This window comes from Mus musculus, chromosome 14 (assembly GCF_000001635.26).
Source record: "Mus musculus strain C57BL/6J chromosome 14, GRCm38.p6 C57BL/6J".
NCBI classification, from domain to species: Eukaryota; Metazoa; Chordata; class Mammalia; order Rodentia; family Muridae; genus Mus; species Mus musculus.
Window position 1 is genome coordinate 87,412,371 of NC_000080.6, and position 15,391 is coordinate 87,427,761.

The window sequence follows — 15,391 nt, forward strand, 5'->3', positions numbered from 1 at the left end:
CCAATTTTATTCCCCTCATGCAGCTCCTCCCCCATTCCACCTTCTCCTTCTCTTTGGAGAACGAGGAACCTCTTCCTTAAGTGTCATTACCCAGTTAATCCTCCCCCCTTCCCGCACATCAAATCACTGTGGGGCTAGGCACATCTTCTCCCACTGAGGCCAGCCAAGGCGGTCCATTTAGGGGAGCAGGATTAACAAACCGGCAGGCAGAACAGACCATTTTTATGTTAAGCGGAAATTATCTTCATTTTATTCCCAGTACCATATCCTGGGGCTGAGGACCACACAAGTGTACATTTCTTGTATGTGAGAGCTTTACATGTTTGAAGGTCACTATTGTAGCACTTTTATTCTCTTCTGTTTAAACTGTTCACTTTCTTGTCCCTATATTGATCATGAGCTCAATAAACCAGCCCTGTTTAGCTGAGATCGATGTCTGTGTAAACCTCTCAGACTCAGTGGGGCAATTTCCAGACCTTATCTGGACTCAAGCTGTGTGAACACGTGGCTTGGTATGAGTGTAGAGCATTTCTTTCTCTGTACTAACTCTCCCTAGGCCTAGGTCTGGAAGCTTTTATCATCTGTACAATTTAATATTTCAAACTGACTGATTCAATCTGTCTTCTCTTGACTTGTGACTGACTTGCTCTATTTGCTTGCCCTCATACTAACTTGGGCAATATGTTCTAATTTTCTGTTTCCTTCTCATTGTCTGGCCTGTTCAATCTTCACCTGTATCTAGTGTGTTCTCTGCAACCTGTCTCTGTAAAACTGCCCTGACCAAACTGCCATAAACACCTGCCCCTCTTGTTGCTCTTAAGTGTTTTCTCTTTCCTATCTGTTCTCATTAGGCTTATCTCATTTTGTCATGTCACTTTGTTTTCCTCTCTATTAGACATCACTTTCAAACATGGCTGCTTCTTTCTACAAACTAACCTTTATCTTCACTGGTAGAGATTAAAAATGTGTGCTAAGGGCACGTCTGTGTTCCAGCCAGATCCAACTGTAATCCAAGGTGTGTCTGCATTCTAGATCATAGGTAGATCATAGTTTTAGCGTTCATCCCTGTTCAGCTATGTTCTTCTGCCCTTTTCAGTATGAGAATTTTTTTCCTTCACTGAAATTACAGGGGAATCCAAGTGATTTTGTTCACTTCTTTTTGGATGTCAATTTATTTCTTTATTTATTCCCAACAGATTTAATATCCTCTGCTTTTTTTTTAATCTACCAAAAACCTCTTTTTTTTTAATTCTTAGGATTTTTCCTTTCAAATTCAGCTCATTGAGGACTTTGTATTTACAGTAAATTAATGATTTATCTGATACAAGATAAAATTTATCTACTCAGCTGTTATCATTTTCCATGGTATCAGATTATCTTTACAGAACAGTATTTCAATGAAAAATTTTGGGATTGTTAGTATAATTCATTTTGGCTTTTTTAAAAGTTGGAAATATTTAAAATCTAGGGGAAAGTTAAAAAAAAACAAAAACTATGCACCAGGACCCTTGGATGGATTTGTTTTTAATATCTTGCCATATTTTCTCCTCTATCTCATATATACACATACATACATGGATATAAAGTATGTGCAAATACATTATAGTATAATTCATCATAAATAAATACACCGGCATAGGATTTCCAAGATTTCATTATAGTATCTAATGATAACTCCATTAACACACTGAAATTCAATATTTGGTCTATTTTCAAATTTCTGTATTTGCTATGAAATTTTATAAAATTTCTCTAGATTTAGGACTTTTGTTTTATCTCTTCGTGTTTGTATGTGACAATGGGTCTGAGTATGTCGCTCTGGCTGGCCTGAAAATATCGATGGAGACCAGGCTGGCCTTGAACATCAGATTCTCCTGACTCTGCCTCTCAAGTGCTGGGATTAAAGGTGTGTGCCACCACTGCCTGGTCCTGATATTGCACTATTGATATTTTACACCAGCAAATTTTTGAGGGTTCCACAAGTGTCCTGCGCATTGCAGGTTGTTTGTCTCCAACCCTGGCTTCTACCCACCAAATCCGATTGACCTCATGCACTCTCCGAGGCTGTAGCATCGAAGTGTCCCTACACATTGTTAAATGTGCCCACGAGCTTCTGACCCAGCACCTGACTGAGAACCATCACCTAGAAGCTAAAGTTAAAAGAACACTGGTAAGTGTATTTCTTAAGAGACGTTAATGTCTAGTGGAAGGGAGCACACATCAGGCTGAGCGACTGATTCCAGGACTCGTTTAAGGCATTCTTTGTTGTAAGGATAAAGGCATTTCCCCCTCTGCTGTACACTATCATTTTAATACACTGCTATGCGAAGATTTTGTATTCCTATGGACTTTTATCCAGTTTATTTCAAAAATTCAATGTGCCATTAATGTCATGATTTTAGTTTTTGATGCTCTTATTATAACAAATTCCTCCAGTAGGAATCACACTCTTGAAGTGGGTTTGGTATTTTGTGCAATGTTTAACTTTAGTCATAAGCACCTGCAATGGTAAATTCTTATTGTATCACACTGAATGTGAGAACCAGTTTAAAGGCTTATTTATTCAATAGTTCTGGTTACTGGGACATTATAACTTTCACTTAATTTACACGAATAAAAAGTTATGTTTGGGGCTGGTGAGATGGCTCAGTGGGTAAGAGCACCCGACTGCTCTTCTGAAGGTCTGAAGTTCAAATCCCAGCAACCATATGGTGGCTCACAACCACCCGTAATGAGATCTGATGCCCTCTTCTGGTGTATCTGAAGACAACTACAGTGTACTTACATATAATAAATAAATAAATCTTAAAAAAAAAAGTTATGTTTGCTATGGTCTATTTAATAACAAAGTTGGCAATTAACCTGAGCTGTCCATTTACTTTTATTTATTTTTTTCCCCCTCTGTGTTCAGGTCAGCTTGTACATATAAACACACTTGCTGCTCATGGATGATTTAAAACATTTTCTACCACTGCAAATACTAGGAAAGAAATTTATTCCAGTTTCTGAACATGCTGTACACATTTAATTATACGTAGGAGCAAATGTGTGTTCAGAAAGACATCATAGCATATTTCCCAAGGAAGGCATAGTGACTTTAGAACTGTGAACAGCTAAAGTGAGAAAATGGAGATTTCAGTTAACTTCTGGATGCTTAATACCCTTCTTTCTCTAATAAGTTGCTTTTAAGTCTCAGGAGCAGCTGCCAATTTTGCAGTCTCTCCGAAGTCTGGCTCAGTGACGGTGACAGTAAAGGTGAAGCAGCCACCGCGACGGGTTGCAGACCGAATATAAGTTATTTTTTTATTATTAGATGTTTTCTTTATTTACACTGCAAATTTTATCGACTATAAGTTCTTAAATAGCCTGTAAGTCTGCAGAATCACTGGGAAATAACTTGCCCCCGACTCTCCTCCTCCGCGCCACCGTCCCAGGAGGAGAAGGACCCAGATTCTGGAGTAAACTTTTTAGGAGCACCAACAGGCCCGCCCCGACCCAGAAACCTCTTCTCTGATTGGGCTGTGTGACTCCTGATTGCCCAATCACGATAGGAGCGTTCCGGCGCAGCTCGGTGGCGTCGCTGCGCGTGCCCAGTCGGGGACACGCCGTGCACCCCGGTCCTCCCGCGTGCGGCAAAGGGCACGGCGTAGGGCGGTGCTAGCCCGGTTAGGTGCCGGTGCCAAGGTCGCTGGGCCACGCTGGGTTAGGGCTACGCCCAGCAGGAGGGTGACAAGAAAAAAAAGTCTTGTCCCTGTTGCCCAGTTTCAAAGCCAACTCCCTTAAGTGCAGGGTTAGGGTGTCGCGCTCACCCAACTGCCTGCGGGGACCCAGAGTGGGGTGCGAGCCGCAGTCTCTGAGCCTCGGCCGACCGCAAGGCCGGGCGAATGGAGCGGGCCCTGGTGACAACAGCCAGCTCGGGTGCAGAATGGGCTGGGCTGCACCGCCCCAAACGTGGCCGTGGTAGCATCATCCCCGATGCGCCGCCGCCCGGGCCGCGGGGGTCCGTGTCCCGCCCCGTGAGGCAGCCTAGTCCCTGGGATGCGCGGCTCCCGCATGTGTGTGCAACTTAGAAAGTGACCAAGCAGCCCGGTCCCCGGCAGCAGGAGCGGCGCCAACCAGCCTAGCCTAGCGCCGTCCCCCGCGGCGCCGTGTCCGATCCCCGGCCCAGGCCGCGTTTGGCGGCTCGCCGCTCCCAGCCCGGGCCGGCCCCTGCGGCCGCTCACAAAACGCGGCGAGCGGAACCCGCACGCGGAAGCGCCCGTCTCACTGAGCATGCCCAGTGGCACAGTCGAACAGAGGAGTTTTTTTTTCTTTTTCTTTTCTTTCTTCTTTTTTTCCCCCTCTTTCTTCTTTTTCTTTTTTCTGGGTCTCCAGTAGGAGGCCCGTCCCCCACCCTCAGTTCAGACCCCCGCCGTCCCCGAGCCTGAACAGCTAACCATGGCCGAGGTGTCCGGCGCCGCGTTGTCCCAGGCGGGTTGGTAAGTGCCGCGTCGCGCCGGCCGCCCGGCCCCGGGCTCGGGTCCGGCCCCGGGGAAGGTCGGGAGAGGGGCGCCGGGGATGCGGCGAGGAAGGCGGCCACGGCCACCCGCCCCCGTCCTCTCGGGGGCCCTCGGGGCCGGCTCCGCCCCCGGCGCCACGCGGAGCTGGGCGAGCGTCCCCGCTCCCCTAGGGGCGGCGGCCTGCGACCGGGAGCGGCGCGCCGGCGGCAGCGGCGGCGGCGGCCCGCGGGGAGAGAGCGAGGCCTCGGGGCCGGGGAGCGGGCGGCGGCCAGGCCCCGAGCCGCGCCGCTCAGGAGCACCCGCGGGGCCGAGCACGGCGCGCCGCCGCCCCTGGAGGGTGTCGCTGCGGCGGACGCGGGAGGCGGCGGCCTGCGGGAAGTTGGCGGGAGCACGGAGCCCAGCCCCGCGCGGCGGCCGGAGCCGGCCCGCTGCCCTCGTTTCAAACTACCGCGCTGACCGGAGCGCCGCTGCCCTTGCTGCACGCTCAACTCGCGAAGCAGAGAATGACCGTCCCGGCTACTCGTGCCGGGGCTGCCCCGTGGAACTTTTCTGGAAAGGATGGTGTTGGTCTGATCTTTTTTTAAAAAATACTTTTCCAGCCGTGACTTTTGGGGATCTGAAAGCAATGACAAATTACTTGACATTAAGCAGTTTCTGGAATTGCAGCCACACCAGTTGTAAACATCCAGTTTAATTCAGCGTCGCTTTCCCCAGCCTGGCGTAGGTACCTTCTGGGCTGATGGGTAGGGGTGAGGATGAAATACAGATTACTCGTCCCAGCTTTCTGAAACTACACTTTAGTGAGAAGGGAGATCAAGAAAACTATCGCAGTGTTAGCAAAGCGTGAAGGACAGACCGAGCACTTGATGACTGAAGGAGAGAAGTGGGTTCTGGCAGATGGTGAAGAAAGACTTTGCAGATGTAGAGTTAGGAATGTGTTCATTTTGGAGAAAGGACACTAGATCCTAGAGGTAACTGGAAGTAGGGAGGTATTTGAGGATTAAAGCCAAGAAGGAGGAAGCCAGTGCTTAAAGGGTTGGAATTTTACTTTGATCTTAAAGTTTTGACCAATAGGGCAGAGACAAAGCAACCCTGCTGTGAATGCTTTGCTAATTGACTTGACAGGCCTTTTTTTTTTCCTGCCCTACTCACAGGTGTAAAGATGAAGGCAAAGAATTAAGTAACTTTCTCCCATGACCTGGCTAGAAAGTGGTTGAAATAAATGTTGATGTAACTAGGCTGGTTCAGTCCTGTGTACTTAGTATTTGTTTATAAAGTACAGACCTCCTCACCCCCCGCCCCCCCCCCCATTTACTGCAAATTGTAAGTTAAAAATTTCACTTTATTCAGTTTTATTTTCCTCTTTCAATGGGATGCCTCCTTTCATTTTCTTGATTTTTTTTTTTTAACAAGGCTGTCCAGAATAAGCTTAAGTCTGTCTTCATTTTAGTTTATGTAGCCCAGGCTGGCCTCGAACTCATGATGGGATTGCAGGTTTGGATCACACCAGACTTAGCATCTATTTGAGTTCTACATTACACTGAGTCTTACTCTTATAAACTAGTGATACCCCTTTATTTACACATATGGCCTTTTGCGTAAATTCTGAAACATGGCTGCATCCTATAAGAAGGTTTGTTAGTTTATTAGGATCCCAGAAGATTCTAAATTTGTTTTATCCGGACTTTTATAACTAACTCCTTAAGGGCAGAGAAGTCTATATTATTTTTCTGTGGTATCTTAGATACTTAGAAATATATTGCATCATAGGGTCTTATTCATTTGGAAGAGTTGACCTTGGAATGGCCCGGTCAGTCACAAATGCCCAGGCAGAGTCCGGTTCCTCCTTTAGTAAGATTGTTACAAATCTCCAGCAATGTTACATTTTATCATTTGCCACTTTGTACTACAAGTTAGGTTTACATATTCCTTTCTACCAATCTGTTTTGCTTCTGAAGAGTCCAGATAAAGGCTGGGATCGCTAAAGTTCTTACATCTCTAAGGTGGGTAGGAGTTTTCTAGAATCCTGACCCATGTTCACCAAAGTTTGTGCCAAGGAATGAAGGCATGGGCTCTCCTCAGTGATGTGGCTTGTACTAGGCCTTTAATTAGAGACTTAAGCATGCTCCATGAATTTCAAAGGTTTAAACAGATAAGAGTGCTGTGAAGAAAAGTTTAGACTAGAGAACAGCTTTGAATAACTCCATAGTGTTCTGACATCCAGATTTCCCCTCTGGGGTGGTTGTTGACTCTAAACAAAATATTCTTTGGACTCTAGTGTGCTATGTACTAAAGTAGTTGTAGGTTCTAAAATGACATGCTAAAACATCTACACAGTTACTAATCTGTTTTATCTCCTGTATGGAAAATAGGGAAAGAATAGTGAGTGGCTTATGCTGATAATTTGATGCAGAAGACCAATTTATTATTGAAATTTATTGGATTTATGAGTATTTTAAGTCTCAGATGTTCAGTAATATTCCGGCCAAACTCAGGGCTTTAAAATATAAATTAAGTAATACTATCCTTTCAACAGCCTCACACCTCTGACTTGTGGCACAGAGGATTAGGGGTCATGGGCTTCACTTGAAAATGTTTTAGGGATTTTTGTAGTAATTTGGTTTGTTAAAATATCTAAAATGGCACCTCAATCCTTTGTAATGCTTAATTCTATGCATAAAACAACATCATAAAAAGGATTTGGCTTTATATTTGTGTAGACATGTCGTGTGTCTTGTTTTCCTCAATTATCTGTGGAGGGAATTGTCTGTTTCTACTTACTGTACACATCCATCTTTTATTTTTAACAATATTTTAAATATTTTGCATGTGAGGTGAATGTGTCTAGCATGTATGCATACGTGTGTGTTCGTGCATGTGTGCTTGTGCATGTGTGTGCACATTTGGAAGCCAGAGAGGAGACTGGAAGTCCTCCATCATTCTCTCTTGTATTCTTTAGAGATAGAGTTCCTCACAGAATCTGGAGCTGGCTCCTTGGTTTGGGACTGACTGACACCCAGCATGCTCCTGCTGTCATCCTGTCTCACTAGGGCTTGCGTTACAGGTTCCTGAGCCACACCTAGCATTTGGTAGGGATCCAAACCCAAGTTTCTTATCTGAGCCATTTGCCCTCCTTCCCCTTCCTCCCTCCTTGCCCTGCCCTTCTTCCTTCCTTCTCTTCTTCCTCCTTTTAAATATGTTAGGAAGAATGTAATCATTGAATTTATGTTTGTGAGACCACATTGTCTATAGAATTAATGTGTAGTTTAACCAAATCACAAGAGAGTGATAGTTTTCCCAATTCTAAGTGGTGGAACCAAGACTATGCTCAAATATTCAGAATAACATTTCAGTACTTAGCCTTTAATCCCAGCACTTGGGAGGTAGAGGCAGGAGGATTTCTGAGTTCGAGGCCAGGTTGGTCTACAAAGTGAGTTCCAGGACAGCCAGAGCTACACAGAGAAACCCTCCTGTCTCAAAACAAAACAAAACAAAACAAAACAAAATTCAGTACTTATTTGTAGTGCATTGTGGTGACCAATTCTCATTTAAATGGTTGATTCAGAATAACCCATTGCCCTATGTCTTTGTAATCATAGCCTAGGCTTCATACTGAGACTGTCTGAAAAACCCAAGTCAACAAAGACAGAATTAAGTCCTACCTTTAGAAGTGGAATTGTTTGCTGTTTTGTGTTTGGGACAGAAGCTTAGTCTGAGAGGTGGTTAGTGTCACAATGAAAGAACTTGTCATTTTAATTGGATCACCTAAACCTATGTTTTGAAGTCTTAAGAATTTCTGAAAAAAGCAAAACACTATATTGTGTATTTTGTTTTCTTAAGCAGTTTCGAGTTGAAGATCTATAAAGCAGTTATGGAGCTTTTTTAGGCGGGGCATGGTGACTCACAGATGTCCCTGGATGAAGCTAGAGGATTGCTCTAAATTCCAGGCCAGTCTGGGTTGTAGAGAGACGCCTTGTCTGAAGCAAAGCAAACAAAACAATTTTTTTTTTAATTTAAAAAATATATTTTTGAAACACAGAATACTGATGGCTTAACCACGGAACACTCCAGGTAACTGATTTTTTTTTTTTTAATAGACTGGAGGAGATAGAGTATGATGTTAAAGATCTCCTTCCCCCTGCCCCCCCAGAGTCTCTCTCACCTCTCCTTTGGGTCATCTCATTTTGGCTACTGCTGCCACACTAGCATCTTCTGTCCCAAGTACATCTGTGTTACTTTTCTACAACTAAGAAACTGCAGCTTATACAGTGCAACAGCCCTGGTGCTGGAGAGCAGCCATAGGCTCACAGTGCACATGGAATGTAGAGTACCAAGGGACTCTACTCTTCTGTACATCTAGGTCTAGGGTCATTGCTGGGGTTTAAAATTCTTCCTTCATAGCCCACCAGTAGAAGCTTAGTTATCACAATAAAGAGTGCTTGTCATTCTTCAGCTGACCCTCTGTGCTCTTCTTGTTTGGTTGGTTTCTGTTTTCTTAGAGGCCCACTGTTCCCCAGGAGACTGCTGGTGAATGAGAGCTTTCAATCTTAGGTGAAAAACAACCTGTCACAACAGCACAGGTAGAACCAACCTTTGGTGGCTAGTAGCATCAATATAACTGCTTATATTAGTGCTAGTAGTTGCATAATACATTTATGAAAAGGATATTAGGAATTTTTATTCATCCATGTTACTCTGTAGCAACTCTTACACATAGGTGAACACAGTACTGGACCTCCTCTCCCACGTGGCCTCACTGTGTATTCCAAGCTGACCTTGAACTGGGAATTCCGCTTCAGCTTTCCTAGTGCTGGTATTATAGCCAGTTACAGATGTGTACCATTTTACAAAGTTTATTATAGTTACTGGTTACATATTACGTGCATACTAGTTTTTTATTTCTGAAATAAATGTGAGAAATGAATTTTCCTTCTGTTTCCCTTTTCTCTACCTTCCCTCCTACTTCATTTTTCTTTGAGACAGTCTCACTGTAGCTATGGCTGTCTTGGAACTCAGTATGCCCATCAGCAGGCTGAACTTGAACTCCCAGAGCTCCACCTGCATAAGCCTCCTTAGTGCTGGGATTAAAGGTGTTGGCCACCACATCTGGCTTATAAAGTACATTTTCTTTTTACCACTGCCATAAAAATGTTCTTGTGTGCTCTCTTGGGAAGGATCAAAATCATAATATCTTTTAGAGGCTGAAGAACACTGTAAGAAATCAGTTACTTCTACTTGGTTTTCAGGGAGGCTTATTGGAAACCTCCTTTATTCATTACCATTATTATTTTTAGACAGGTTCTCACTCTGTAGCTCTGGCTGCCAGCCTGGATCTTGCTGTGTAGATCAGGTTTGCTTTGAACTCATAGACGTCTGCCTACCTCTGCCTCCATCTTCCAAGTGCTGGGAAAAAAGGCACGGACCACAATACTCAGCTCGACAGTCCCTTCTGTTTTAAGATATTTCCCACTGTAGTGCACATTGGTCATCTCTCTCTAGTTTATATTATTTGCAAAGTTAAAATGTTGAAAGGTGGTATGCCTTTGTTAATGTTTTGCCTTAGAATATGTTACACATCCCTCGCTGCTTCTATTGATGGTGTAAACTGGGTATTTTGTCAGCCTGTATGATTTTAAGGTGCTGTTTGCAGTCATTTTTGGTGACTCACCTATAAATCTAGTTTCAGCTGCCTGTAGGCTTGACTGCCTCAAGCTTGAGGTCTATAAAGAAACTTGCTGCCTCAGCAGGTTGGAAATAAATTTCTTCTTTCACACAGCAGCATTTGCTAAATCAACTAAAACCACATAGTAACAGTTCAAGAATCATAAAAATAGCACACCAGCTTACTTTAGCGTATGTTTTCTCATTCTGACAAAAGGAGGAGAATATTAGCATTTTGATGATTTATATTACACATAAGTCCTGCAGTCGAAAACTTCTTAAGGTCTACAATGTTATAGGTAGGTGAGTGTCATTTGCACAATAAGTAGACTATTCTAACAATAACAGAAAAATGTGGCAAATGCTTGTGGAACCATAGTACAACAAAGAAAAGCAGAAAGAGGGGAAAAGAAATGTGTGATAATGTGACACATTAAGAGGTTGTCAAGTCAAAGATGAAGAGAACAGAAAAGAAAGTCATGATGATGGGAAGGGAAGGACTCGGCCTAGTATGTACTGTAACCTCAGTAGGGTGCATCTGTGCTGTGTGTGTGTGTGCGTGTGCACGTTCCTGTGTGTATAGGCCCTCATTACATGCCTTGCAGCTTTGTAGTTTTTAAGGTAGACACAAATAGATCCTCTTACTATTGTGGTATTAGAGGTATAGTGTCTACATTAATAAGTTAATATAAAGAAACATAGCCCCAGCAATTCTGTATGTACTGAAGTACTCTTTTTTTAATTGGTTAAATGATTTTTTAAAATTTGATATTTTCTATATTTACATTTTAAATGTTATCCCCTTTCCTGGTTTCCCCTCCGAAAACCTCCTCTGCTCTCTCCCCTCCCTCTGCTCACCAACCCACCCACTCTCAATTCCAGGCCCTGACATTCCTCTATACTGGGGCATAGAACCTTCACAGGACCAAGGGCCTCTGTTCCCATTGATGACCGACAAGGCAGCTAGAGCCATGAGTCCCACCATGTGTTTTCTTTGGTTGGTGGTTTAGTCCCAGGGAGCTCTGGGGATACTGGTTAGTTCATATTTTTATCCCTCCTATGGGGCTGCAAACCCCTTCAGCTCCTTGGGTCCTTTCTCTAGCTCCTTCATTGGGGACCCTGTGCTCTGACCAAGGGTGGCTGTGAGCATCCACTTCTGTATTTGTCAGGCACTGGCAGAGCCTTTCAGGATACAGCTATATCAGGCTCCTGTCAGCAAGCTCTTGTTGGCATCCACAATAGTGTCTGGGTTTGGTGGTTATTTATGGAATGGATCCCCAAGTTGGCCAGTCTCTGGATAGTCATTCCTTCAGTCTCTGCTTCACATTTTGTCTCTGTAACTCCTTCCGTGGGTATTTTGTTCCCCCTTCTAAGAAGGAGTGAAGTATCCACACTTTGGTCTTCCTTCTTTTTGGGTTTCATGTGTTTTGAGAGTTCTGAAGTACTCTTAGAAAATATTTCTACTTCCTGTGTGCAAGATTCTGTGATTGTGTTGGAGTTTAGTGATGTATGACAGGTAGAATTTAAACATATTCTGCACTATTGTTTTTCTTGCCAAGTGGTGTTGAAAAACATCTGAAAGCAATTAACCCAGAGTTGGGAGCCTGGAGAACTTTCCAGTGTAATAATATATATGTATTGCTTGTTGTACAACCTGTCTTAACGCTGTGTCTGATTTTTGTCTAGGGAGAAGCAGGTAGATCCATCAATTTGTCTATTCAACAAATAATTACTGAACATTGTGTTGTGGCAGGCACTTATAATCAGTACATTTAACTTTGATTTTGTAGTTAATAGGAGTTGGGGAGTTTTAGTCAGGGGATGGGGGTTTAAGGTAGAGGTGACCTCACTCACTCTTTGGGTTGTAAAGTCCCTGCCCTGCAGTAGTTGGAGCTGGGCAGGAGTAGGTGGTGATAGTTGAGATAGTGATCAATAGATTGGCTTCAGGGATATTTGTGAATCTCTTCTCAAGGTGTAAAGAGTTTATAAAAAGGGTATTAGAAGTTTTATGTTATCTCATAACTGTGACAAAAGCTGACAATGGGAGTGGTAAGGAATTGATTCTAGTTTTCAGGCTTACACACATGAATCAGTTATAATTTAGTTTTTATGGAGATTATTAGAAAATTATCATATTTTTCAGATGGTTGGGTCATAAACCAAAGAAAAATATTATTTCTTCAAAGACCTCATCTTAAACATGGCTGCTTTGAGTTCTAAGCCTTCAATGTAAAAGCCTTTGGGGACATTTTAGTACTGTAATGGCCATATGTGGCTACTGAACACTTCAGATGTGTTAGGTCCAAGTTCAGGTATGCTAAAACATGTAGTGATTTTGGAAAATTTAGGGTAAAAATGTAAAGTTTGCAATATTTTATTTATATATTGAAATAAAAATTTCAATATAGTGTAGTGTATTAAAATTATAAAGTGAGTTTTTCTATTTCTATTTACTTTCACATGTGTCAGAGGGCTGGAGGGCAGCCGAGAGTGTTAAGAACACCCCCTGCTGAGTTCAGTTTCAAGGACTTGTTATAAGTACCTCCCTGCTTGCACACTGTCTTACCCAGCTCCAGAGGACGCAGTGAGTCTGGAGCGCCTGCTCCCGGGTGCATGCTCCCACCTACAGTCTCAGATGCGCACACTTACTTCTTTAAAATATTCCATCTCTGTTGGACGCCATCGACCTGAGAGCCAATCTCTGAGTGAGAAGCTGTGTTCAGGTACTGAAAAGTCCTAGCATTTTTAGAGGATGTTCTCTAAGCACTGACAGGTAGGGAAAATGCTTTACAGTGTATTATAAAGCCATTCATTCTAGCAGAAAATGGACGTTGCTTTTAAGAGTTCTTGGATCATATGATTTGGTCAGTATTTTATTGACTTACTAACAATAGAGATAGAGCAGTTTTGAGTCATAAATAATCTAAAAGTTCCTTAAAAATGTGTCCATACCCCACATGATCTAGATCTAAAAGTACAAGTGGAAAAGTCCAAGTGTAGATTTTCAGAAGACTGCCATGAAGACTCAGGTGAAGGCATTTGCAGGCAAGCCTGATGACTTGAGTTGGGTCCCTGGGACTCCCGTGTTGGAAGGAAAGAGCCAACTCCTGAAAATTGTTCTTTCATCTTCAAAAGTGTCCTCTGACCTATGTGCCCTACTGTGGGGCTGAGGAGCTGCCCCAGAGCAAGAGTGGGGTTGAGGCGCGTACAAGCCCTGAACATCTCCTCCTGAGATTGGCAGGAGTTGGATTGCTTGCCTCTTGTCCTCAGTTCCCCCAACCCCAGGAGGTCATGTAGCCTGATAGCCAGGTTACCTCGCCTCTTATAAGACCGTGTGTGGCAGCACCTGTGAGCTATGTGAGGGGGTTCCCTCCTCACATAGCTGGGATATGCCGAAAGGCCCTACCACCCCAACAGTTTAACATACCCCCCAGCCCCCAATTAAATGACTCTTCTCGCTGAAGCTGTGTCCTAGGGTCTGTTCTCATGTGCTCCCAGCCACCTGAGGTCTCTTCCAGGCCAATCCTGTCTCATCCCCCCAATTAGGATCCTCTTGTCTACCTCCATAAGTAAACAAAAATAAATAAAATTTTTTTACTAAATTCTTGGGATTGACTTAGCAGAGCTTGGAAGTTAATTTGGCAAATTTTGTAAAATACCTAATATAAAACATTAAATATTGAATATTGGTGGAAAAATTTTCTAAGTAGAGTCATACTTGATGGCTTATGAGTTTATAAACTTCGGAAAGGAAAGGATCAAGTGTAAGGTTGCTCTTTTGTTAAACAACTTCGAGTTGAGCCACGGAAACCAGCTTTTCTGTGCTGCTGCCTAGGGCAGGGAGCTTCTGCTTCTCTTTCTGTCTCCACTCAGTGCCCAAGTCCAATAGAGGACAGGTGGTGCCTCTGCTCATGGCAGGCCTGAGGTGATGGAGGCTGTCATAGGCAACAGCAGGCAGCCACGGCCTGAGTGTGTTCATGTCCCTTTCTTAGAAAGCAGCTGGTAATCATGGAGGTTTCAGATAACCTTATCTACTCTAGTCCCTTCCACAGGTCCTTTTCCTAAACTCCGTGCCCACCCTCTACTACTCCAGAATGGAGATTAAACTCCAACAGGAGTTTTGAAGGGGAAAAGCATATGCTAAGCATAGCAATTGAGATTCCTGCGGCTTGTGTAGATTTGGCTACGTGTCCTGTGTTTGACCTGGGGTGGGAGGGGTAGAGTGAGCACCCAGGATGGCTGAGTCGTCTTTAGTTGCAGTATTTGCAGGTGAGCAAGATGGGGATACACCTTTTCCCTTGTTTTGGTTGCTGTTGGCAGTTTTTCTACTGACCTTTTCTGCTTGTTTTTCTTGTTTTGTTTTTGTTTTTAAACCATTTTTGTCCTAGTTTATTTAATCAATTACACATTCATCAGAAAGTCTTTATTGTTTCTTTGATAATTAAAAGTTGATTCACATTGAAGGTTTTCAAATACAAATGTTAAACACATTATAGCTACATGGATACAGTGAAATTTTAGTAGTTGTCTTTCTGTTCATGTCTACATATTTGTTGGTGCAAAGTAGCCACCTAAAATAGTTTTTGACTTTGTGGGCTTTTGTTATTGTTTATTTTTCAAGATTGGGTTTCTCTGTTTAGCCCTGGCTATCCTGGAACGCCCTCTGTAGGCCAGGCTGGCCTCTAACGCAGAGATCCGGACTGCCTCTGCCTTCTGAGTGCTGGGATTAAGGGTGTGCGCCACCCCTGCCTGGCTTATATTTGATATGTTGATGAACACCTTCTTATCTGTTTTCTGCTGCCTCAGTTACCAGTATTGTACTCCTTAAATATTCTAGCAGTTGTGAAGATTTTGCAGAGTTGGTTTAAAGAAAGATGTTATTTTTATATAAGTATGTGTATCTTCTTTAAAAATTGAGAGTTTAAGGTGGGATTTATTTGCTGTAATGGAAGAATACAGTGTTGAATATATGTTAACAAGTATGGGATAACGAGATATACTTAATATGCAAATGATCATGACACAAATCAATCGGTACACTGAAGTCTGGCTCTCTGAAAAGCACAACAGAGCTTTGAGTTTTGTTTATCCTTAAATGAGTACGGTTAGCCTTACATGAATATACAGACTGGACTGAGTGAGGCACACACCACTAAATGGCCTACTTTAGTTAGTTAGGGTTAGACTTTGGGCTCAGCAGCGGTCTCATAGTAAAGAGGTCTAAGTTCCAG

General features: G+C 43.3%; 1 protein-coding gene across 8 annotated transcripts in view; it reads left to right on the forward strand.

Moving 5' to 3' along the window:
* The first annotated feature begins 3,807 nt into the window (after positions 1 to 3,807).
* Positions 3,808 to 15,391, forward strand: part of Tdrd3 (tudor domain containing 3) — a 129,331-nt gene continuing 117,747 nt past the window's right edge. For 2 of the 8 annotated variants that reach the window (NM_172605.3, NM_001253755.1), the window contains exon 1: positions 4,213 to 4,478. In NM_172605.3, coding sequence (NP_766193.3) covers positions 4,438 to 4,478 — 41 coding nt within the window. In that variant the 5' untranslated portion in view covers positions 4,213 to 4,437. Of the gene's footprint in view, positions 4,479 to 4,685; positions 5,220 to 6,531; positions 7,589 to 15,391 lie in introns of those variants that run through there. The other 6 variants (XR_383170.3, XM_011245039.2, XM_006518909.3 and 3 more) reach the window with 6 other exon arrangements.